The 23,503-nt window shown below is 35.0% G+C and overlaps 3 protein-coding genes across 3 annotated transcripts in view; all 3 read left to right on the top strand.

The window, feature by feature from the left end:
• On the top strand, positions 4,983-10,769 carry LOC105161774 (monodehydroascorbate reductase). The gene is made up of 10 exons (XM_011079586.2): positions 4,983-5,138; positions 6,828-6,899; positions 7,425-7,476; positions 7,812-7,892; positions 8,043-8,161; positions 8,250-8,469; positions 8,645-8,763; positions 8,858-8,983; positions 9,556-9,696; positions 10,088-10,769. Exons 1-10 carry the CDS (start codon positions 5,088-5,090, stop codon positions 10,409-10,411), a joined length of 1,305 nt encoding a protein of 434 aa, XP_011077888.1. The 5' UTR covers positions 4,983-5,087; the 3' UTR covers positions 10,412-10,769.
• Positions 11,438-13,351, top strand: LOC105161773 (60S acidic ribosomal protein P2B). Its single transcript, XM_011079585.2, has 4 exons — positions 11,438-11,587; positions 11,704-11,794; positions 12,460-12,689; positions 13,069-13,351. The coding sequence occupies exons 2-4, from the start codon at positions 11,707-11,709 to the stop codon at positions 13,093-13,095; spliced, it is 345 nt and encodes a 114-aa protein (XP_011077887.1). The 5' UTR covers positions 11,438-11,587; positions 11,704-11,706; the 3' UTR covers positions 13,096-13,351.
• The window catches only part of LOC105161772 (IQ domain-containing protein IQM3), a 3,840-nt gene continuing 1,179 nt past the window's right edge, over positions 20,843-23,503 (top strand). The window contains exons 1-8 of the mRNA XM_011079584.2: positions 20,843-21,282; positions 21,530-21,644; positions 21,797-21,862; positions 21,985-22,073; positions 22,459-22,546; positions 22,687-22,833; positions 22,951-23,043; positions 23,288-23,389. Of these exons, the coding sequence (XP_011077886.1) occupies positions 21,002-21,282; positions 21,530-21,644; positions 21,797-21,862; positions 21,985-22,073; positions 22,459-22,546; positions 22,687-22,833; positions 22,951-23,043; positions 23,288-23,389 (981 nt within the window). The 5' untranslated portion in view covers positions 20,843-21,001. The remainder of the gene's footprint in view (positions 21,283-21,529; positions 21,645-21,796; positions 21,863-21,984; positions 22,074-22,458; positions 22,547-22,686; positions 22,834-22,950; positions 23,044-23,287; positions 23,390-23,503) is intronic.

The following is a 23,503-nucleotide window of genomic DNA, read 5'->3' as shown; positions in this document are numbered from 1 at the left end:
TAATATCGGCAAATTCAATGAATTTTGACTAGCAAATGAGATTATTTGTTAGATGGAAGCAAACCTCAGGGGTGCTATATGTAATTTTCCAAAGCACATGGTGTCTACGTATAATTACACCAAATTTCATAGAAAGAGAGTGTAATTATCTCTTAGTTATACAAATAATCTGCGATATTGATAAGAGTTCCATATTAATTATAAACGAAGAGTTTAAGTGGTTCATAAATCTCAAAACCTTCTCTTACAGCTAGTCGTCATTTTATGACAAAATATTTAAACTCATATAAAATCAGAGGGGATAATATCTCCCCTAATACAACATGAATTGAGTCATTAACTGCATCACCTATGTATGTTTGGACTGATCCAAAATCATCAATTTTAATTTATTGTATTATTGTAATAGGAAATGTTTGTTTTTGTTATTAAAATTTCTGATGTAAATTCAATGACATGCAGCTAATAGGTATGATTCTTATGGGCAAGAAAATTAGGGTCACAACATACTCACACAATATAATCAATGAGGTCCCCCTCATTTACCTACGACTACCAGAGAGACTAGATTGCTAACCAAATCTTTATCCATTGCTAAAATTGATGTTTTATAATAAAAGAAATCATAGGTTCTAATACTTTGATCCAGCATAGGGAAAAAGTGAAAGAGACAAGGCAATAGAGGGATGGTCATAATTTTAGCGGAGTGGAAAAGAGGGGCTTTATTTTGATCTACGCCCATGTTGTCTCACTCAGGACCACTACTCACTATTCTCTTCTCTTTTTGACGTAACTGAGAGTTCGACAAGAAAAGACCTCTTCTTGCAACTACCATTTCAATACAAAAGTTTAACTTCCAATCTGCAGCTTCTCCACTTATGTCCCCCCTTCCCCGCAAAACTACGTATAGAAGAGGGGTTCTAATACTTTTAATCTTTTGCTATATAAAATTTTTTAAAAAAAATCGACTGAGATAAATGTGTTGAAATTTTTCAATACTGGGATCATTTTGAGAATTCGATAAGACAGAGGACCAAAAGCGTTAACCCCTGTCCTCTGGGACTAAAAATATAATTTCATCCCATTGTTCGGGGTTGGAGTGAGTAAATTAAGTCGTAACAATCTTGTATTACATATTCGTTCCGAAGTAATATTCATGTGTGATTATATACAATTTTCTAAATCGTAACCTAATTTAATTATATTTTTTAATTTGAAAATGAGCACGTGCCAATAATAAATATTTGCATGCGGCCCCACTTTTAAATTATAAGTATTTTTTTCAATTAAAAAAAACTTGTCAATGGATGTCTGATGTGTGACATAAAAAGTGTGATAAAAGATCCATATTAGTTGACGATAAAGTTTAATATGCAATTTTATACAATTATTTTGTCAGTGATACGTCTTTCGTTTATAATAAAAAGTTCTTTTTTTTTAAGTCATTTATTTCTCTTTAATTCACACATTTACCTCAATTCTTTTATACTTTACATTACCCTCTCCCAAATTCAAATCTTTTTTTCATTTCATTTTTTTAATTTATTTAAACTACTCTGCACACATCTGAATATGCCACACACGCTGCTATATAAGAAAAATGACATGAACTTGGGATTTTTGGGCTTAAGACAGAGTACTGTGTACTTTTAGGCTATGTAAGTCTTAAGTTCAGTAGCTAGACTCAAATGGTCCCCTTCCGAGGTGGTCCATACGTTATTAATCACAATATTTAAATGAATTAACTATATATTATTTCAATTATTATAAATTATTATTTTATTTCATTTTAAGATATAATTATACCTTTTATTGTAAATAATATAGCATGAGGCATCAAAGTATTAACACACACACATTCAAATTAGTTAATAACACGAATTAAAAACCAAGGACATCTCACTAACTCTAATTTTATGATAGGTTTACAGTTAGGTCTTCTGTCGTCCGCTAATCCATAATAAAGTCCATCAAGTATCGACTTTTGATATGGAGCTATCACCGGGCGGTCGATTTTGAAAGCTAGCAGCTAGAGGAACTCGTCAAGGCATATACGATAGCCTTTAGTTCGCACCTATCTCTTAACCATCGTTGCATTCCGGAAATGGGATGTTTGGTCTCTTTCCATATATAAATGTACGCAACGTTTCATTTGAAGAGGAAAGAGAGAAATGAAGCTAAGGCTAAAACATAGCTCAACTACTTGATGTTCGATTTAAAATTGATTAATAGAAGCTCGTTTGATATCGATTCTCTAATTTAACAAATTAAACTCGATCTTAATTTTTTTGTTCAGTAAAATTTCAAGCTCGATTCAATTACCAAAAAAAATATATATATACATTTAAAAAAAATAAATTATTAATGAAGCTCAAATACAATTTTTGTAGTTCGATAATAATTCAAACAATAATAATTTAACTAGATTCCACTTATTGACGCCATAAATTATTGGGTCCCCTAATGCAAATAGAGGACAAAAATATTTGAGGAGTTGGCAAAGGAGTTGCATCATTGTACCTAAAAAAGGACAGTTTAGTTATTGAAAGCTTACACTACCAATAAAGTGACAAGAAAAATATCATTACATTCTAGGATTAATTACACTTACGCCATTTTTTAAAATATAGAATTTTATTTTTTTAAAAAAAATCTAAAATTATACTTACATTCTCTTTGAAAAATCACTATTTACAAATAATTATTTTTTTACGAAAAATGATAATATTAGCAAACAAATTACATAAATTTTTTATTTTACCTCTTATTTAATATTCTCACATAATAAATTATTTAATTATATTGATGCATTAATCGAACAGAAGTATTGCTAAGTGTATCAAGATAAATTATTAAAATTATTTATCATTATTATTAGTCCTCCAAAAGAAAAAATAAATCATTAATTGGTCCAGCCCATAGGATTATTGGACCGTATGTAATTGGGCTAGCGGCCCGCAATAGAAACCCAAATCATCAATTATGAACACTCCTTTTTATTAAAACTTATGGAAATGTGAACACTTCTTTTTGTAGAATCAATCAATGAATTTCAAATTTATGATATTGATATATATAAAAAAGATTATGAACCATCGTGTTGATAATTATTTATTATTATTTTGTTCTTTAGTATATTCATTGTTTCTTGGTGGTGTTACATATTACATTCAAATTAATGAGTGACTGGAAATTCAATTTGACTATACATTAAAGCTGAAAAATAAATAAAATTATTCAATACTCAATTAAAATTGATTGGTAAAATTTCATTTGGACTCGATTTGTTAACCTTAACAACATAAACTTAAATAAAAAACAAATTTGTTTGATAAATTTTAAAGCTGGGCTTAGGCTCGATTCAATTAGTGAAGGAATAATATAATAATATTAAATTACTTGATCCGATTTTATGTTTGATCAAATTCTAGCTCGTTTGAACTTGATTTATTAAGTTTAACAGACCAGACTTGAACATAACTTTTTATTTGATAAACTTTTGAGCGTGGCCAGGATTTGATTCAATTAACGAAAAAAATAATAAAATGCATTTAAAAATATTAAATTACTCGAATTTGACTTATGTGTTCGATCCCATTAAATATTGATTGAGTTCAACTAGATTAATAATTAAACGATATTCAAATATAATTTTTGAAACTCGATTAACAATTCAAACAAATATAAATAAGAAAATATTCGACTCGACTAAGATTGGATGTCGCCTGCCATATACTAAGGCCGTGTTTACTACATAAGATTAAGCAGGACATCCTGCTCAATCCCGCACATTAGGTTGTTTACCTGAAAAATGTGAGGCCCGGTAATTAAAGGGCAAGTCTGGTATAATGCTGGATGAAACATGGTATATGAATCCGGCCAACTGGGCAGGGATATGAATTCCGACCAGCTATCCCATCTTTCATGCTCGGGTGCTTTGCCTTTAATACCTCAAAAAAGCTATACGAAATGACAGATTTGTCCTTCTACACCTAGCAAATAAAATTCTTGGTGTGCTAGCTGTTGGTAAGGTTGCAAGAATGGTTTCAGCTTCTCATCCACAGCCCAAAGTGAGTTGCTTTCTTTCTTCCTTGTTTTGACCATCAGTTCTCTTAAACTAGAAAAACTGGCCCTTCTCTTCCACAGCGCAGACTGAGTTGTTTTCTTTCTTTCTTGTTTTGACCATCAGTTATCTTAAGCTAGAAAAAGTGGCACTATTTTGTTATGTAGTGACTAATTTGTAGGCATTGTTGCAGGAAGTTCCGTCGGATGAGAAACGGGCAGAAAACAGCCCCCCTCGCGAGGCAAAGTGTTGGTACTCGACCTTTCACACCGTCACGGCCATGGTTGGTGCCGGAGTTCTCAGCTTGCCATATGCCATGGCTAGCACACCAAGAATGCGGAAGATTGTGATCGACGTTGTGCCGTTGATCCAAACTGGCAAATGCTCCATCTTCGCTTGAAAGTGTCGAACGGGAAAAAACAGAATTGGAGAAAAGAGGGGAAAGACGAACTAGGACTGAGGGTAGGCAATGTGGAATTGAAATTCAAGGGTACAAGAAAATAATTTTACAATTAAATGATCCCACTTAATCCGAGATTGTAAATACGTTTCGACGAATATATTGTGAATTTTTTATGACCTAGTAAATATATATGTAGCCTGTCCCATCTGGGACAATCCACTTGATTGTCTCAAATCAATCATAAGTGAGGATATTCTGTTCCATCAAGTAAACACGGCCTGAAGAGAGAATGTGACAAATGGAACGTGAGAGAACATTCTTAAGCACAAATATGTAGGCAATGAATCGTTCCACTTGTGTGTGTACGTAGAGCTGTTGGATATTACTAGATGCATCGTGGCAATTGCACAGTCAGCAGATTTGACGGCAAATATCACGCCACGTGTAGGGGAGCTATTGACTTCCTCAACGTCCCAATCCTCAACCAATCACGACCGTCCGCCTCCCAATGCATATGTATTTAAAATTATCTTCTCACAACTCTCACCAAACTCCCCAAACTGAGACGAAATCTGAAAATCCGGTGACGGACCGTTGTTCATCCATAATTTAATCCGATCGATGGCTGAGAAGTCATTCAAGTACGTGATCGTCGGTGGTGGCGTCGCTGCGGTTAGTATTCTCTTCGCTGCTTTTGAACTTGAATTTTTAAGTTTTTCATTTTTCTGTGTGTTGAACTGTTATTTAGGTTGCTTGATGATTTACTTGTCTTGTTTTTATGTTTAATTTCTCCTTGTCTTCGATGCTGAAATGATTTTTTCTTCATTTTCTTTTTTCGATTCGAAAGAATAAAGTGAAGAAGAAATGCTGTCGGAGCTACTGATAACTGGGACTATTCGTTCAATTAAGTTTATCTCCTCGTCTTCCTTGATTCTGTTGTTGGTCCGTTGTAGACTAACAATTATGCAGATGCAATGAGTTATTATTATCACTAGATTTGGACATTCTCATCTTGTTTGCATATCGATTTCGGATTTTATGTTTTTGTGCAACAGTGAGATTTATATTTTTTCAGTTTCGTCAATATTTGCTGATTGCCAGTTCTATGGTAATTTTTTCTAATAACTATTTTGAATTTCAGAAGTCAGTGTCTATTACGGGTTGAACTGATTGTAGACAAGTAACGTTTCATGCCTAATTGGAGGATGATAAGTGTAATTTCTATTTTGGAATTTACTAAATTAATTTAAGTGTAAATAGTTAATTTAATTGATATTTTAATATATACTCAGATCTTAAATTAACGGCCGACAAGTATCAAAATTGAAGTATTTTGGCCAATTAAATTGTGTCTTGCAGTCAAGGATCCAATTCAATCAGACGGCGCCGCGTGGGGCAACTGCATGTACGCTCTAATTAATCAAGACAAATAATTTGTTATATATCTCTTTAAAGAAATACAAATATTAAAGAGTTAATGTTAAACTAACCAATCATATCTTGCTAAATATTTAATGTATTTATTTTTTAAAATTAAATTATAAAGTGATAATTCAAAAGGTGTTCAAGTGCATCACAACTTTACCTCTTTGACACCTATAAAGGGGTTCGTGAACTCATTCAACACACAGATAGAGAACGAAGACTCAAGAAAGCGAAGTAGTCTAAATAATTCTCTCTACGTAGTTCCTCGAGTTTAAGAATAGTCAAAGGTGTTCAAAGCGGAGATCGAGTTGTTTGTCGAAGGTGCGCCACAAATTATAGCGTTTAATTCAGGATTACATGCGCTAAATCCTCGAATTAACGTTATAATATCTAGATATATCCTCAAGAAGACTCCAAGTGATAAACCCACTTCCAAATCTTTAAATCCAAAGTCAAGACTATAGTGTTTAATTCGGGATTACTGGCGTAAGCTCTTGAATTAACATTATAGAAATTCAAACCAAGTCAAAGGGCAATACAAAAAGATTTTACCTTCGAATTTGTCAAATACATTATTGAAGAGAAGAATTAGAGATTTAGATAGAGATTGTACCCACTTACATATTAAATACATATTTTTATTTGTGATCATTTTCTTAAGTTTTGATTTTCAGGCACGATAAAATTAATGCTCGCACTGATGATCTTAATGAGCCTGATTAAACTAACTACATGATACTTTGTGATGTCTGTGTTTAGTTTCATATGGAAAAGTTTTTAAAATGTGAAAACCTTAATTTGGACCAATATGTGGAGCATACGGTGTTACTGCAGCAATATGAGCTAAAACAAACATTATATGCAGTAGATTCCGTGTGGAAATTGCAAGAGTTGTCTCATAATGGCCGTTGAGTTTGATTTTGTTTATCCTTTCAGGGATATGCTGCTAGAGAATTTGCCAAGCAGGGAGTTAAACCTGGTGAACTGGCTATCATCTCCAAAGAGGCGGTATGGACTCAAAGATGTTTACCAAGAATTATTATATTTCTTCAACAACTGTTGATTACTTTAGCTTTTTGCTTGTATGAGGTTTCCATTGGCCATGAGCATGACAATTTGCTACTAAATTCTGTCGATCATTGAAAAAAATATAAAGATATTAGGTTTACTCCATTTCTTTTTGTTTTAAAACACGCTTGACGAGTGTTAATTGTTGGGCCCTCCTCTTTACTGGGAGGTTTGTGTTCCTCATTCCTATGACATTCTTCTACTTCGAAAATTCTGCTCAGTTACTCCAACATTTTACTAAATCCTGTTGCTATGCTTAAATGAATTATATATGTTAACAGTGAGATTCTTGTTCTGTTATGTTTGAAATTCTCTTCGCTAACATATAATTGCACTTCTTACCTGCTCTTCGAGTCTTCACTTATCCAGATTTTTTATCCATATTATTGGATGCTGGTCTTTTGGAAGAAAAATGCATGCTTTTCTGTGCTGAACGTTAATGCTCTTTCTTAATGATGGTTTCAGGTTGCACCTTATGAACGTCCAGCACTTAGCAAGGCATACCTATTTCCTGAGGGTAAGTTGGCTTACCTTCAGTATGTTAGTGAAAGACAAAATGATCATGTATACCGCCAACTATTCTACTGTATTTATAGATTGTAGATGATGTCTCGATTACGGGCATATGCATACCGGAGAGATATCTCTGAAATTTGAAATTTTGAATGATATATTACTTGTGCCTGGGTTTCTTGCTAAATCTTTCTTTTCCCCAAAGAGGCAATTCTTATGTCGTGTTTGAGACATACATCTATCTTGCATTTTGACACCCATTGGCTCTGACCGGTGTCCATCTGGTCCCATCAAATGTACAGCAACACCTCCACTGTATTTAACCTTATTCTCCTCCAGGTACGGCAAGACTTCCAGGTTTTCATGTGTGTGTTGGAAGTGGTGGAGAGAGGCTGCTTCCTGAGTGGTACACTGAGAAAGGTAATCTCTTCTTCTTAATCATATATCAATTTAGATGTACTGTGGATAATTGTTTGTGTTAAGGCATGGATCATTGGATGCCTCTGCAGTATTTTACCTTAAGAGATCGCTCCCATATTTCTTACATAAGATTGTTCTGATGAATTACAGGGATATCATTGGTACTTAGCACAGAAATTGTCAAAGCAGATCTTGCTTCAAAGACACTGATAAGTGCAGCTGGTGAAACCTTTAAGTATCAGATACTGATAATAGCAACTGGTTCTACTGTTAAGTATTATGTTTTATTAAATATATGTTTTTAGTCTGGTTTACATGTTGACAGCTGTTTCTGATTGTGTGTATTGCTTGATTCAGGTCATTAGATTGTCTGACTTTGGTGTACAAGGGGCTGATGCTAAAAACATCTTTTATCTGAGAGAAATTGATGAAGCTGATGAACTTGTAAAAGCAATCAAAGCAAAGAAAAATGGCAAGGCTGTAGTTGTTGGTGGAGGATACATAGGTCTGGAGCTAAGTGCAGCTTTGAGAATCAATAATTTCGATGTCAGCATGGTTTTCCCAGAACCTTGGTGCAGTAAGTTATAATTATTACATTTTTCATTTCATAAGTTTGTTCAGTTACTTGATTTATATTTAAATGTGAAGGCAACCAAATGATATTGAGCTGCAGTGCTTTAGATATACCTTAAATCAGTGAGTCAAGTAATGTATGCTGCTGTTGCAGCTGCTAACATGTATGTTTTTTATAGTGCCTAGGCTATTTACTGCTGGCATAGCTGCCTTCTATGAAGGTTACTATGCAAAAAAGGGAATCAAAATCATCAAGGGCACAGTAGCTGTTGGATTTGGCACCAATGGAGATGGGGAAGTGAGTTCTGAAGCCTATGAAACCTAATCCACTGACTAATTATGCCTTGAAAAAATTCATTAGACGTGTCATGATTCTTTTTCACATGTTTCAGGTTACAAATGTAAAACTTAGGGATGGTAGGGTGCTAGAAGCAGACATTGTTGTTGTTGGTGTAGGTGGAAAGCCACTTACAACATTATTTAAGGACCATGTTGACGAGGAGAAGGGTGGGATTAAGGTATCCAACTTCACGCACTGGCCATTTTCTAACTGACCTCATTTCATTGTTACTGTTTTTGTCATTAACATGTTAAAAAAATGTGCTCACTTCATATTGATGGCGTATCAAGGTTCAGGCAAATGGTTATAATGAAAACCAACATACACCAACAAAAACCAACAGAATTAGTGTTGCTTAGAACTTCAATCTTGATTTTCTTATGGAGCACTTTCATATATGTATATATATGTGTCTATGTGTCTATATATGTTAGAGTTTTGAGCAAAGTTTGTCTCAACTTAAATATAGTTCTTGCCCAAAGAAAAATTTAATTATAGTTTCTACTATGTATTCTTCTCATTTCAAATGCTCTCAGCGCTAACTGTCCGAGTGACAGTTGTGCGAGAACGTTCTCTCTTCTCTAAAAGAAGAGAAGCAAAGCCCAACTTTTTGGAATAGGCTGCACGAGAGAGGCAACCTTCTGCACTTATAGTCATCATGACTGCCTGACTTCATTCTCTTATGAGGATAATGTCGAGACTATTTGAAATTTTAAAATGGCCCTTTACTTTTTTTTCTCTTTTCTGCAGACAGATGCTTTCTTCAAAACAAGTGTTCCTGATGTATATGCTGTGGGAGATGTTGCCACCTTCCCTATGAAATTGTATGGAGAGACTAGAAGAGTTGAACATGTTGATCATGCTCGCAAATCTGCAGAACAGGCTGTAAAGGTATGCATGTTTTTATCCAATACATATCTTTATCTCTCTTTATTTTGGACTATACAAGAACTCCTATGTGCCAAAAGTTGCCTCGCTCGTCATGTGATAAGAACTGAATACTCCGTCAAGCTAGGTGCATATAAATTTTCAATTCGCTAGTTGATGTAGTCCATCTGTGACCCTGTGAGTCTGTGACTCTATCACATTAATGAAATATCAAACTCAGAGTTAGTTTATGCTTTTAGTGGTAGAGGTTGTAAAATTGGTCTAAGTATGCATTATTCGAATCAGTGCTCCCCCTCTTATAAAATTATTGATTGTTATGTTGGCGATACACTATGGGAAGTTTTTGCAAATCTCTTCTGTATGCCTATGATTTGACACATGCGCTATCTTGCAGGCAATTTTCGCAAGCGAACAAGGAAAATCAATCAGTGAATATGACTACCTTCCATATTTCTATTCCCGTTCCTTTGACCTATCATGGCAGTTCTACGGTGACAACGTGGGCGAGACCGTGCTCTTTGGAGACAGCAGCCCAGAATCTCCTAACCACAAGTTCGGATCATACTGGGTAAAAGATGGGAAGGTAGTTGGTGCCTTTTTGGAGAGTGGCACTGCCGAAGAGAACAACGCGATTGCTAAAGTTGCAAGGGTCCAGCCTCCAGTGAGCAGCTTGGATCAGTTAGCCGCTGAGGGTCTCATCTTTGCCAGTAAAATTTGAAATTATTCTTTGGACATAGTAGAAACTGTGGTGGTTTGTTCCATACAATGTAGACTATGCTTTGTCACAGCGTCTCATCTGCCAGTGATCGGCTGGATTTCCTCTAAATTTCTCGATATGGATACACTGATCTTAAAGTATTTCCTTGGAAATAACGCTGTCCGACCTACATGATACTATCAGTTGCTGTCCCAGTAGATGCCTTGTACGTTGTGTGTGTCTTGGATTTATTGAGAAAAATATTAGGGAAAAAATAACATAATGTTGTACTTTATTATTTGTATCCTTCCAAATATAAGTGTTACTTGTGATATTTACTTTCATTCTTCCTTAAATAACAAGAATACAAATTTCCTTATCCAATTATTGCCTGCCACCTCCCTTGATCATTATTTGTTTGTTACGATGTTGAATAATTTTTCGTATTATATATAAAAAAAAAGAATTTGTTTTGATCTGATGCCATTTTTTGATTGAAGATATACTGTTCCTCATCGCAATTACACAGGTATTGGCTAGTTTATGATTCTAAGCGAAATTACTTGATCTCGCTTTTTACGTTTTTTTTTTTTTTTGGTTTCTTCCGTCGTTTCTATTTCTTTTTTACTACAAAATACCATTTAGTTGGATAAACTTGATCAGAAATTAGAGAAAAACATGTTGACTGTCTTGTTTAATGCGTTTTTATGGACATTAATGGCTGTGAAAAAGGTCTCGTGAATACATTAGAAGTTATGGGATCAAATGTGTAGCCCGTATTCGTCTCACATAACACAAATTTATTGTAATTTGTATTTATTTCATTTAATCTGAATTTATTATAATATGAATATATTATAAACTTGTAATATGAGTTTATTGATCAATCCATGTAGTTATCAATTTATTGATATTGATGAAATATGTAATTAATATTACTAAAAGAAAATAGCTGTACCAGACAAACATTAAAGCTAAACTGTGGGCGTGAATTGATATTTAGCAAAATATCAGAATTAGCCTAATAGGTAAACGAAAGAAAACCAATGGGGCAAAACTGTAATAGACAGAAAATAAAATGACCAACACCGAAACCCTAGCTGTATAAACCTTCCCCTGTATATTCAGTTCCATCACTGCATACCATTCCCTTTCTCCACCTCGTCTCTGCTCGGTCTTCGGCTGCCGATCCAAACAGTAATCTCTCTCTCCCTCTATCTCCACACACATACACACACCGTGCACACTGTAAATTGTTGCTACATCTTTTTCGTGAATTAGTTGTAATAAATCATTGTCGACATTTCCTGCAGAAGATGAAGGTAATAGCAGCTTACTTGCTTGCCGTGCTGGGAGGTAATGCCAGCCCTTCTGCCGATGATTTGAAGAACATCCTCAACTCTGGTAAGAATGAATTTTTCAATGATTGTTGACATGCGTATGCTTATAGCGCCCAGTTTTAAGTCTGATACCTAATGTCGATTATCGAAATATTTTGTTGAGGTTTCATAGATTTGAGATTTTTGCAGTGAACATTCATCATCCTCGTTTTAGGGTAGTGGAGTTTTAGCAATAATGTCGCTGCTGATGTACTATACTACTTGTGAACTAGCATGCTTATGTGTTTCAATTTTGATACTTGTTTCTCCCCATGTATATTGCGTATCGTATTTGCGTTCTCCTATATGTCTAATACCGGCCCATATGATTTGTTTGTTAGATTTAAGATGATACACATCACTGATATTTGTTTGATGGAGCTACATTGGAATGGTTAGGTTTTTGTTGTTCTGTTTGCTTGTTGTCAGATTTGTCAAGGTAGCTTCTGTATCACACTGGATCCTTGGCTTTGAAAAATTGACTAAGAATTATTAAGATTGTTTATTCTTGTTTCCCCTACAGTGTTGTGAACTTTTACTTTGGTCTTTTCTGTGTACAAAGAACAACAATCTTGAGTCAGCTTTGTCCGAGTTTTGTCTTGAGACAACCTTGGCCTTCCACTAATTTCAACACAGTGACTAGGTATTACTTCTGATTACATCTGACATCTTTTTGTACTCTATTTGCAGTTGGAGCTGAAGCTGATGATGACAGGATTGAGCTCCTTTTGACACAAGTCAAGGGAAAAGATATTACAGAGCTCATTGCAGCTGGGCGAGAGAAGTTGGCATCTGTACCTGCTGGTGGTGGTGCTGTTGCTGTAGCTGCACCTGCAGCTGGTGGTGGTGGCGCTGCTGCTCCAGCTGCAGCTGAGCCCAAAAAAGAAGAGAAAGTTGAGGAGAAAGAGGAATCTGATGATGTAAGTCTTTCCGTGTATTTCTACTTACATAGTTTTAAATATCGCCTTTCAATGTGCTGTATCGTCAATTGGTTTATATTGTCCTATGATGTTGTAGATGAAAACTCATGTTGAGATCCTTAATTCTAGATTTTTTCCTGTTAGTTTGTTGTAATTAATGCTGCAATGCATGTGATTTGCATAGGAAAGAATTTATCTTTTGTTGCCTAGTATGATGGCATACTGGGAATTGTCACCAATTCAAGACAATATCTCAAGTGGCATTTCGAGCTGCCTTTTGAAAGAATGCTTTCTCATGATTAAGTTTGCATTGTTTCTATGTCTTCTTAGCTTGCCCGTCTCTAATACTCGTATCAACTTTCTCTTAAACTTGCTGCAGGACATGGGCTTCAGTCTCTTTGACTAGAGGATTTTGGTGCCTGTATGGAACACCATCTTGATCCCCTCCCCTTCAGTAGGTTCTTCATTTTTTTTTTTGGGGGTTTGAGGACTCTCTGCTACCCCTTTGTGTTTTAACTTTTGGTGTTTATTTAGTTTGAAAGTTGTGAGAAGCTTAAGCATCTCAGGACACCCAATAGTTGGATTAATTTTTGACTAATAGATACGAGTTTTGTCATTAATTAACAAAATTTATTTCGATGCAACTTGAAACTTTATTGTGATGGAGCTGGCATTTTTATGGGTCGTGGTACTCAACAAATAATCATCTTGGCCTGAATAACGAATTTAAGGTCTGCATATATGTGAGTCTTTTCAGATTTCAAATTCACCAATATGCCTTTATGTTTAGTTGGTTCTTCAATGATTGATATCTTGCCAAGGCTTACTGAAATCTTCCAATGAAATCGATAGATTTTTTAGTTGAAAGTTTCTCATGGATTTACGTAACTACACTTATGTAGCATATGTTGTAAAGTTGTCCTGTTTGTCCACTTTCATGTCCAAGGGATGCAAACAAATTGACTCGAGATGAATACATTATTATTTGGTTTATTTGTATTATTATTGGATTTGAAAATTTTGGGTTTGACTTTGGTTTAATTATTAATTGATATCAAACACGAAAGTGTTTTATCCGGATTGAATACGAACCAAGCGCCAAGAGTTTTATTTGAATTGAGCTTGAGGCTTCAAAACTGATTTAACATTTTTTTTTAGAAAAATAACATTTGATTTGTTAAAATGGACGAATTCAATTCAAATGAGTTTTTATGTTGAGTTTGAGATAGATTTATATTTTAAATCTTTCCCAGCCATTACCTGTTATTTGCACAAAAGCCGTCACTTATTTGCTACTATTGGCTGTGGTGTTGGTTGCAGTTATTTGCAGCAAACTAAATGACCCAGCACTGTCGGCAATTAATGTGCCTGATAAACTATACCTGGGAAATTTTCCTTTGTCTTTGTGTTTTCATGGTGTTGTTCTTGATATAAGGATAATTATACTTAATTTTTTTTAAAAAAATGTGAAATTATATATATATTTTTTAAAGATTTTATAAATTATATTTATACTCCTTAAAAAAATTCATCGTGTGCGTTTGACTTCCTTTCAATATGATTTGAACAATAAATATTGACCTTAGTAAAAGCATTACGCAAAGTTTCAATTTTCTCATCATTTTAATATTTTTATGTAATAATTTTATGTTTGTAAAAAAAAAATATAATAATATTAATCTTTGTTCATATATATATAAATATATAATATTTATTTTTTTACCAATACAAAAATATAAGTAGTAATGTTAAATGAAGGATAAAATTAAAAATTTATAAAAAAATTAAATTGATGTGTGTTATAAACTTAGAGAAATTCTAAGTTTATTAGCCTATCACTCTTAATAGAATATAAAGTAAAATATATGTATTTCTCCAACAAACTTTCTTTGTTCACTCCAAAAACTTCTTACAAATGAAATACATGGTGGTATTTATAGACCACCAAAATTGTGGTTACAAAATACATCATAACTATTTTAATTACAAATTATAATGGGGGATACAAAAGGGTGTATAACATAATGGGTATTAAGAAAGAATATGAAGAGGTGTATGCATTCATATATACATATTATATATAATACTTCCCCTTGAATGCATACCTCTTTATCATATACATCCTGCCTCGTTAAAAACCTTGCCTGGAAAAACCCAATGGGATAAAAACCAAGGCTAAGGAAAAGAGTACAGTTGTATAATCTCCCCCTCAATTGAGGCAGATATCTTTCAGGTGTCGCATGCCAATATTACGTATGAGTTGTTTGAACACCTTTGCTGGTAATGCCTTCGTAAACAAATCTGGTAAGTTCTGACTTGATGAAATTTGTTGAACATCAACTTTGCCTTCCACTTGAAGCTCGTGAGTGGAGAAAAATTTTGGTAATATGTGCTTGGTTCTGTCGCCTTTAATATAACCATCCTTGATTTGGGCGATGCACGCCGCATTGTCTTCATATATTACTGTGGGACTTTTCTCGATTGATTGCAGTCCACATGATTCATGCACATAATGTATTAGTGATCTAAGCCATACACATTCACGCCCAGCCTCGTATAATGCAATTAATTCTGCATGATTTGATGAGGTGGCTACCAAAGTCTGTTTGGTTGAACGCCATGAAATAGCAGTTCCACCATACATGAATACATATCCAGATTGAGATATAACTTTATGTGGATCAGATAAATACCCCGCATCCGAATAACCAACTAATTTGGTTGTTTTGGCATCATCATGCCTTTCAAAATATAGTCCCATGTCACTTGTTCCACGTAAATAACGTAGCACGTGTTTAACACCATTCCAGTGTCTCTTTGTTGGTGTTGAACTATATCTTGCTAGTAGATTAACAGAAAATGCTATATCTGGTCGGGTATTATTAGCAAGATACATCAATGCACCAATTGCACTGAGATATGGTACTTCTGGACCTAAAATCTCATCATTATGTGCTGGAGGACGAAACGGATCTTTATTAACATCAAGCGATCGAACTACCATAAGTGTACTCAATGGATGAGCTTTGTCCATATGAAAACGCTTAAGGACTTTTTCAATATAGTTCGACTGATGAATAAAAATTCCATCTTTAGTATGTTCGAACTGCAGGCCGAGACAATACTTTGTAGTGCCTAAATCTTTCATCTCAAACTCACTTTTTAAGTAATCAACTGCTTTTCGAATATCTTCAGTAGATCCAATAATATTCAAATCATCAACATACACAGCTATGATAACAAATCCCGACTCTGTCCTCTTTATGAATAAACATGGACTTATTTGATTATGGCAAAATCCTTTCTTTATTAAGTACTCACTAAGACGATTGTACCACATACGTCCTGATTGTTTAAGTCCGTACAAGGACCTTTTCAATTTGATGGAGTACATATGACAAGAATTTGACTGTAATACTTCAGGCAATTTTAATCCTTCAGGGATTCTCATATAGATATCTGTATCCAATGACCCATACAGATATGCAGTTACCACATCCATGAGCTGCATTTGTAGTTGTTCAATTACTGATAAACTGATTAAAAATCTAAGTGTGGTAGCATCCACTACAGGTGAATATGTTTCAGTAAAATCAATTCCGGGCTTTTGAGTAAAGCCTTGGGCCACAAGTCTAGCTTTGTACCTCACAACTTCATTTCGTTCATTTCTCTTGCGTATGAACACCCACTTATACCCAACAGGTTTGACACCTTTTGGTGTTGGAGTTATAGGTCCAAATACTTCTCGCTTATTTAGCGAGTCTAGCTCATCTTGTATGGCCTTTTTCCAACTTTTCCAATCATTTCGATGTCTACATTCCTCCATAGTTTGAGGATCATTTTCATCTTCATCCATGATTTGGACGGCTACAGAATAGGCAAAAATATCATTCATTTCAATTTCTTTACGATACCAACCTAAACTGTTATGAGCATAATTAATAGACATCTCGTAACTGTCCTCGAGATCTTGCTCATTACTTTTAGAGTCATCAGATAAAACCGCTTCAGGGATTTTATCCTTAGAGACACTAGTGGTCACATTAGCATCATGATTAATTGAGACGATATGTTCCTTTCTCTTTCGAGGATTTGCATCTTTAGAGCCAAGTGGTCTACCACGCTTCCGGCGTATTTGTGACTCAGATGCATTTGATTTATTAAGAATCGCTTCAGGGACTTCTAAACGAGCTGGAACATTTTCAGCCGGAATATATGATTTTGTGACCTTTTTAGTATCTATCAATGCTTCTGGTAGCCTATTTGCAACACTTTGCAAATGTATGATCCTTTGAACTTCAAGTTCACTATCATTTGTCCGTGGATCCATAAAAGACATAGATGTTGCATTCCATGCAATATCTTTCCTTTTAATCTCCTTATCTACTCCCCCTAATGCCGGGAATACTGTCTCATTAAATTGACAATCCAAGTACCTAGCAGTGAATTGATCACCGGTCATTGGTTCAAGGTACTTAATAATTGAGGGAGACTCAAAACCAACATAAATTCCCAGTCTCCGTTGTGGCCCCATTTTAGTTCGTTGAGGAGGGGGTATCGGGACATACACCGCACAACCAAACACCTTTAAATGAGATATATTTGGTTCTCTTCCGGAGACCAATTGTAATGGAGAAAATTTATGGTAAGCGGTAGGTCTAAGACGAATTAGAGCCGCTGCATGCAATATTGCATGCCCCCATGCCGATGAAGGCAATTTTGACCTCATCAATAAGGGTCTAGCTATTAATTGTAACCGCTTAATTAACGACTCTGCCAGGCCGTTTTGAGTATGTACATGAGCAACTGGATGCTCTACAACTATCCCAATTGATTGACAATAATCATTGAAGGATTTAGAAGTAAATTCTCCCGCATTATCTAGCCGTATCCTTTTAATAGGATAATCAGGAAAATGAGCCCTCAATTTAATAATTTGGGCTAACAGTCTTGCAAAAGCAACATTTCGTGTTGACAACAAGCTTATATGTGACCAACGTGTTGATGCGTCAATCAACACCATAAAGTATTTAAATGGCCCACATGACGGTGTTATTGGCCCGCATATGTCTCCTTGAATTCGTTCAAGAAACATAGGAGATTCTACATTCACTTTTGTCATAGATGGCTTTGTAATTAATTTTCCAAGAGAACAAGCCGAACATATGAAATTGCTTTTAACAAGGAACTTCAGGTCCTTTAGTGGGTGTCCATGTGAATTTTCAATGATCCTATACATCATTGTTTTACCTGGGTGGCCAAGTCTATCATGCCACAAAGTAAAAATACTTTGATCAACTAACTTCGGGTTAGTGATACTATGTGTTTCAACGGAGCTTATCAATGTGCCATATAAACCAGAACTATATGTTCTCATTCTTTCTAAAAATTTGCTTCTGGCCAGTTTTATATGTTGTAAGGTACAGATATTCGATACCATTTTCATTCATAGTTTCAATATGAAAACCATTTTGTCGAATATCCTTGAAACTCAATAAGTTCTTTTGTGATTTACTCGAATATAAAGCATCATTGATATGTAACCTTGTTCCTTCAGGTAACAAGATTGTAGCTCTTCCGGAGCCTTCAATAAGATTACTAACTCCTGAAATAGTACTCACATTTGTTCTTGTCATTAACAAACTTGAGAAAAATTTCTTGTTTCTCAAAATTGTATGCGTAGTTGCACTATCAACAAGACAATGTTCCTTGTCATTGAGATTTGTAATGGCTTGATCCATTCTATATAAATGAAATAGACATATAATAAGTAAAAGGAACACTTCATTCATAAAATATAAAAGCATTACTCGATAGAAGAAATACCCTACAAATGAAAGTAAACATAACTAAATACTGGAAACATACTGATAACATTTGGGATAAATCTAATCAACAAGCATGTCGAAATCCTTAGTAATGTCGAAACCCACGTTCCCTGTACTGCTGCAGGAGTACAAGGTTGGATGCATGAAAAGTAGAAAATCCTGTACTGCTGCAGGAGTACAAGGTTGGATGCATGAAAAGTAGAAAATGTTTTTTCCCAACATTTGTTCAGCCGTCACATCTTCTCCACATAACCTCAACTTTGATACAATTCGAAACATTTTAGAATTATATTTAGCAATCATTTTGAAATCTTGCAGTCGCAATTGTATCCACTCATATCTTGCACGTGGTAAGATTACAGTCTTTTGATGGTCAAATCGATCCTTTAAACTCTTCCAGAGTTGAAAAATACTTTTGACTGTTAAATATTGAGACTTCAGGCTCTCATGAAGATGATGACGAAGCAAAATCATTGCTTTAGCACAGTCTTGCTCAGAAGCAACAGTATTTTCTTTTATTGTTTCTCCCAATTTGCTACTTGCCAAATGTAGTTCGGCATCAAGAACTCATGATAGGTAGTTTTTTCCAGAAACATCAAGAGCAACGAAATCCAATTTTGTGAGATTGGCCATTAAGCTACAACAAGTTTAATATGCACTTTTAGCATAATATTCAACATATACATAAAAGTAAAATAATATGTATTACATATGATATAAAGTAAAAATGACATGAAACATTACTAACATTAAGTTACATATAAGTTACCATGTAATTAGTATGAATTATAATGGCATGTATACATGGAATTAAATAAAAATGTTTGCCTTAAATCTTATAATGTTACAAATAGCAATTAAATGGTATTCATGCCAAATTATTTTCTTAATAAATAAATTTTGTTGCATATACTAGCAAAACATGTAAAATACATACGTGGGCATATGAAGCAAAACTATGTTATCGAAAAATTATCAGAAATGAAATAAATAAACGAAGAAGCATCGGGCTTCTTGATCAAGCCATTATCTCAAAACACTTCAGGTGGTGAGAAAATTAAACATATACTTATCATCGCTTCAGGGATGATATTGCACATAATTGGTACAAAATATTTCACCTACTACTGGAGATGATTTTAACTCAAACAAACAAAGAAGAAAAATTATACTAATAAAATTATCATTTTACCTTGATCGATCGTAACGTAACGTCGTGCTGATAACGTGTTATAAACTTAGAGAAATTCTAAGTTTATTAGCCTATCACTCTTAATAGAATATAAAGTAAAATATATGTATTTCTCCAACAAACTTTCTTTGTTCACTACAAAATCACCTTACAAATGAAATACATGGTGGTATTTATAGACCACCAAAATTGTGGTTACAAAATACATCATAACTATTTTAATTACAAATTATAATGGGGGATACAAAAGGGTGTATAACATAATGGGTATTAAAAAAGAATATGAAGAGGTGTATGCATTCATATATACATATTATATATAATAATGTGAATATTTTCTATCAAAATTCTAATAAAATAGAGTCAGCTATAAATCAAGTTTTTCTGAAAGGGATGACACGATGTAATTTTACATTTTTGTAGAGGGGGTTTAAATGTACTTAACTCTTAATATGGTTATTAAATAAAAATATAAAGAAAGTAGGAAAAAATCTTGAAAGTCGGCTATGAAAAGTTTTGTGGTGTTGGTATGAGGAAAGATGGAAGGGGATGGCATGGCCTTGACCTTGACCTTTAAGCTTTTATAATAATATTAGTGACAAAAAATACATATTATCCTGACCAAATGAATGAAATAATAAGAATGCTGTGCCATAAACAAATAAATAAATGAAATGACATTGATATTGATATTTGACAGCCACCAAAGAAAGGTTATGATAAGTGATTGATTTTTCCTGCATGAGTGATTTTGTTGAAAAGGAGAGTGTGGGCCCTATCTATCTATCTATACAGAAAATGAGAGACGTGGTTACATAATTTTCACAAGTTTGGTATTACCACAAGACAAGAAGCTCTCTTAACGACAAGACTTGACTTTTGGGTCCTAATAATAATAATCTCCCAATTATTGACTTTTACTAAATCAAATCATTTCTCACTAATCCCTTATTACTTGCTAACCCGTTCTTCTATTCTTACTCACACATCTATTTACAACCTATTAATTACTACAATTTAATTATAATTATTCTAATTACTTAATTAGACTGCACCAAAATGGAAAAAAGGGTCCAAAACTTTGCTATGAATGAGAGCGCGAGTACCCCCATTCCTTCCATAAACTCGCGCGTAACAGTTCACAGACAACACAAGACTAAGACTACAAGTGGATGCCACTCGAATACTTACAAAATCCTAAGTTCACTCTCTACCCGAGATTCTGTTTCTCCCACCCGCCTCCCCTTGCGTCTGTATGAAAACCATCGTGTCTCCTCCCAACGGAGTCTGCTATGGAGGTCGAACCTCTCAACTCCACCACTAATCCTGCTTTTTCCTTCATCAATCACAACGAGTTTCGGCTCGAGGAGGAGCCACCGGTGCCGCAGGAAGTGGCTGTTCAAATGGCCAAGAACGAAGCTCAACGGAGGGACAACGGAGCGCCGGTCAGTCCCGTACATGCTCCCGCGCGATCGCCGTCGGGTGCCGCTGCTATGAAAGTTCAGAAGGTTTATCGGAGCTACCGTACCCGGCGCATGTTAGCTGACTCCGCTGTGGTTGCTGAAGAACTGTGGTACTTTGATTCTCATTATCTAGATTCGCGTGGAGATGTTGTTTTATTTACATTATCGCTTAATGGGCGCCTTTAAGGGTTCTTTCTTTGGATAATTTATAGTTATCTCATGCAAGATGATTTTATTAATAAAACAACGGCGTGTAATAAGTTGTTTTTGCCCTTTAGATGATTTCCCTCTGTCTGTCCATCGTTTTTGCTTTTGTCAACTGTTGAGATGATATTGATTTCCTGGTGGAAACCGAAGGTGGCAAGTGCTGGATTTTGCACAATTAAACCAGAGCACAATCTCGTTTTTCAACTTCTTGAAGCCAGAGACAGCTGTGTCGCGGTGGAATCGTGTCGGTTTGAATGCTTCCAAGGTGCACCCTCAATTTGTAACTTTTTTGTTGACAGTTAACAAACCACTAGACAAGAATAACAAGTAGTAAGAATATAAACGGTAATATGAACAATATGAATTGAGCCAACAGTTGTGTGCGATTGTGTTTATGTTGCTAAAACATGTATACAGGTAGGGAAGGGCTTGTCTAAAGATGCCAAGGCGCAAAAGTTGGCTTTCCAGCACTGGATTGAAGCTGTGAGTTGCTTTTCTGGTTTCCTTTTCATATACTTTATATTGTTGTTTATCCGTTTGAATGGTGTTTCGTTATGGTAACAGTTACTTTGAAGTTTGATTTTGTTTGCTGCGATCTGAACTAGATTGATCCGCGGCATCGCTATGGGCACAACTTGCATTTTTATTATGAAGAGTGGTGTAAGACTAATTCTGGTCAGCCTTTCTTCTACTGGTGAGAAACTTTAAACTGCTTCCCGTCCAGCAGACTTGTTTCTTCAAGTGTTATTTTGTCTTTGGAGAATTTTTTTCCGTAGTGCTTCATCTTATCTGGTCAAACATGATGATTACTTGAAAAATTGATTCATGATATGGGCTAGGATAAACACGGCCGTGGTAAACGTATGCTGTAAAAAGTTGCTGGTAGATAAATTTTTGAAGAATTTGTGTTTCTTCGAAAAGAAAGATATGATGAGGAAGATGATGAAATTTGTATCAGTATTTTGTTCATGGCTTTTCATGTCCATTGTAGTTGGGAAACCAGCTATAAAAATAATTTGCTCTAATATAAAGCGAAAAAGCATGTTCAGAGTTGAGACTTGGTAGTTATTATTGTACAGGTTGGACCTTGGAGATGGCAAAGAGGTTGACCTTAAAGAGTGTCCAAGATCAAAGCTTCGTCGACAATGTATCAAGTATCTTGGGCCGGTATGTCACTGATGCAATCATCTGTATTTTGTTCCAATCTTTCTTTAGCTTTCTCCAAGGTTCAGGCTCATTGCATCATGTGTATATAGTAGTATCATAACACCATTACGTTCTTTTTGTCCCATCTTTTCTCTGTTCAGCAAGAGCGAGAACATTACGAATTCGTGGTCGTTGATGGGAAGATACTGCACAAAGTCACAGGGAGACCTCTTGATACGACCAAAGGATTACCGGGATCTAAATGGATCTTTGTCATGAGTACCTCTAAGAAACTCTACACTGGAGAGGTATAGGTCTGACAGATGAAGTAAACTTACTTTTCTGATTCTGATGTCTGATCTTTCTTTCAATTCTCCATTTCTTACGTTTAATTCATCAAACATCTACGTGGTACTTACATCCAGAAAAAGAAAGGATTGTTCCACCATTCCAGCTTCCTGGCTGGAGGGGCTACTTTAGCTGCTGGAAGGCTCATGGCAGAAGATGGAGTACTTAAGGTACTGTCTGAAGATTGCTGTAGTTTAACTTGTTGCCTTTGAGACAAAACCTTTCTATCACACTAGCTAGAGCTGAAAGCCAAATTAGAATCATACCCGATGCCTCCCAGTTCTATACTGCTTTAGTATCATAAATTTTAATTGCAAGGGCCAATTGAACTTTCTAATTTTTTCTCGGTAATTTCTTCTTGTACTAGATTTTAAATTCAGTTGACATAATACAATAATATTTTATGTTCTTCAGTGTATCTCAGCTTACAGTGGACACTATAAGCCAACTGACGATAGTCTCGACAGCTTTTTATCATTTCTCAAGGAAAATGGAGTTAACCTGGTTGAAGTGGAGGTATGTACCTCGGTGTCTGAGAGCAGTATTCACTTCAATACCATTAAGCATGATACATGCTCTTTTAGTAGTCCTAGGGGAGGGGGGGGGGGGGATTTATGGGGGGTGGGGGCT

The sequence above is a fragment of the Sesamum indicum genome, linkage group LG5 (genome assembly GCF_000512975.1).
Source record: "Sesamum indicum cultivar Zhongzhi No. 13 linkage group LG5, S_indicum_v1.0, whole genome shotgun sequence".
Taxonomy (NCBI): Eukaryota; Viridiplantae; Streptophyta; class Magnoliopsida; order Lamiales; family Pedaliaceae; genus Sesamum; species Sesamum indicum.
This window is presented reverse-complemented; position numbering and strand designations above follow the sequence as displayed.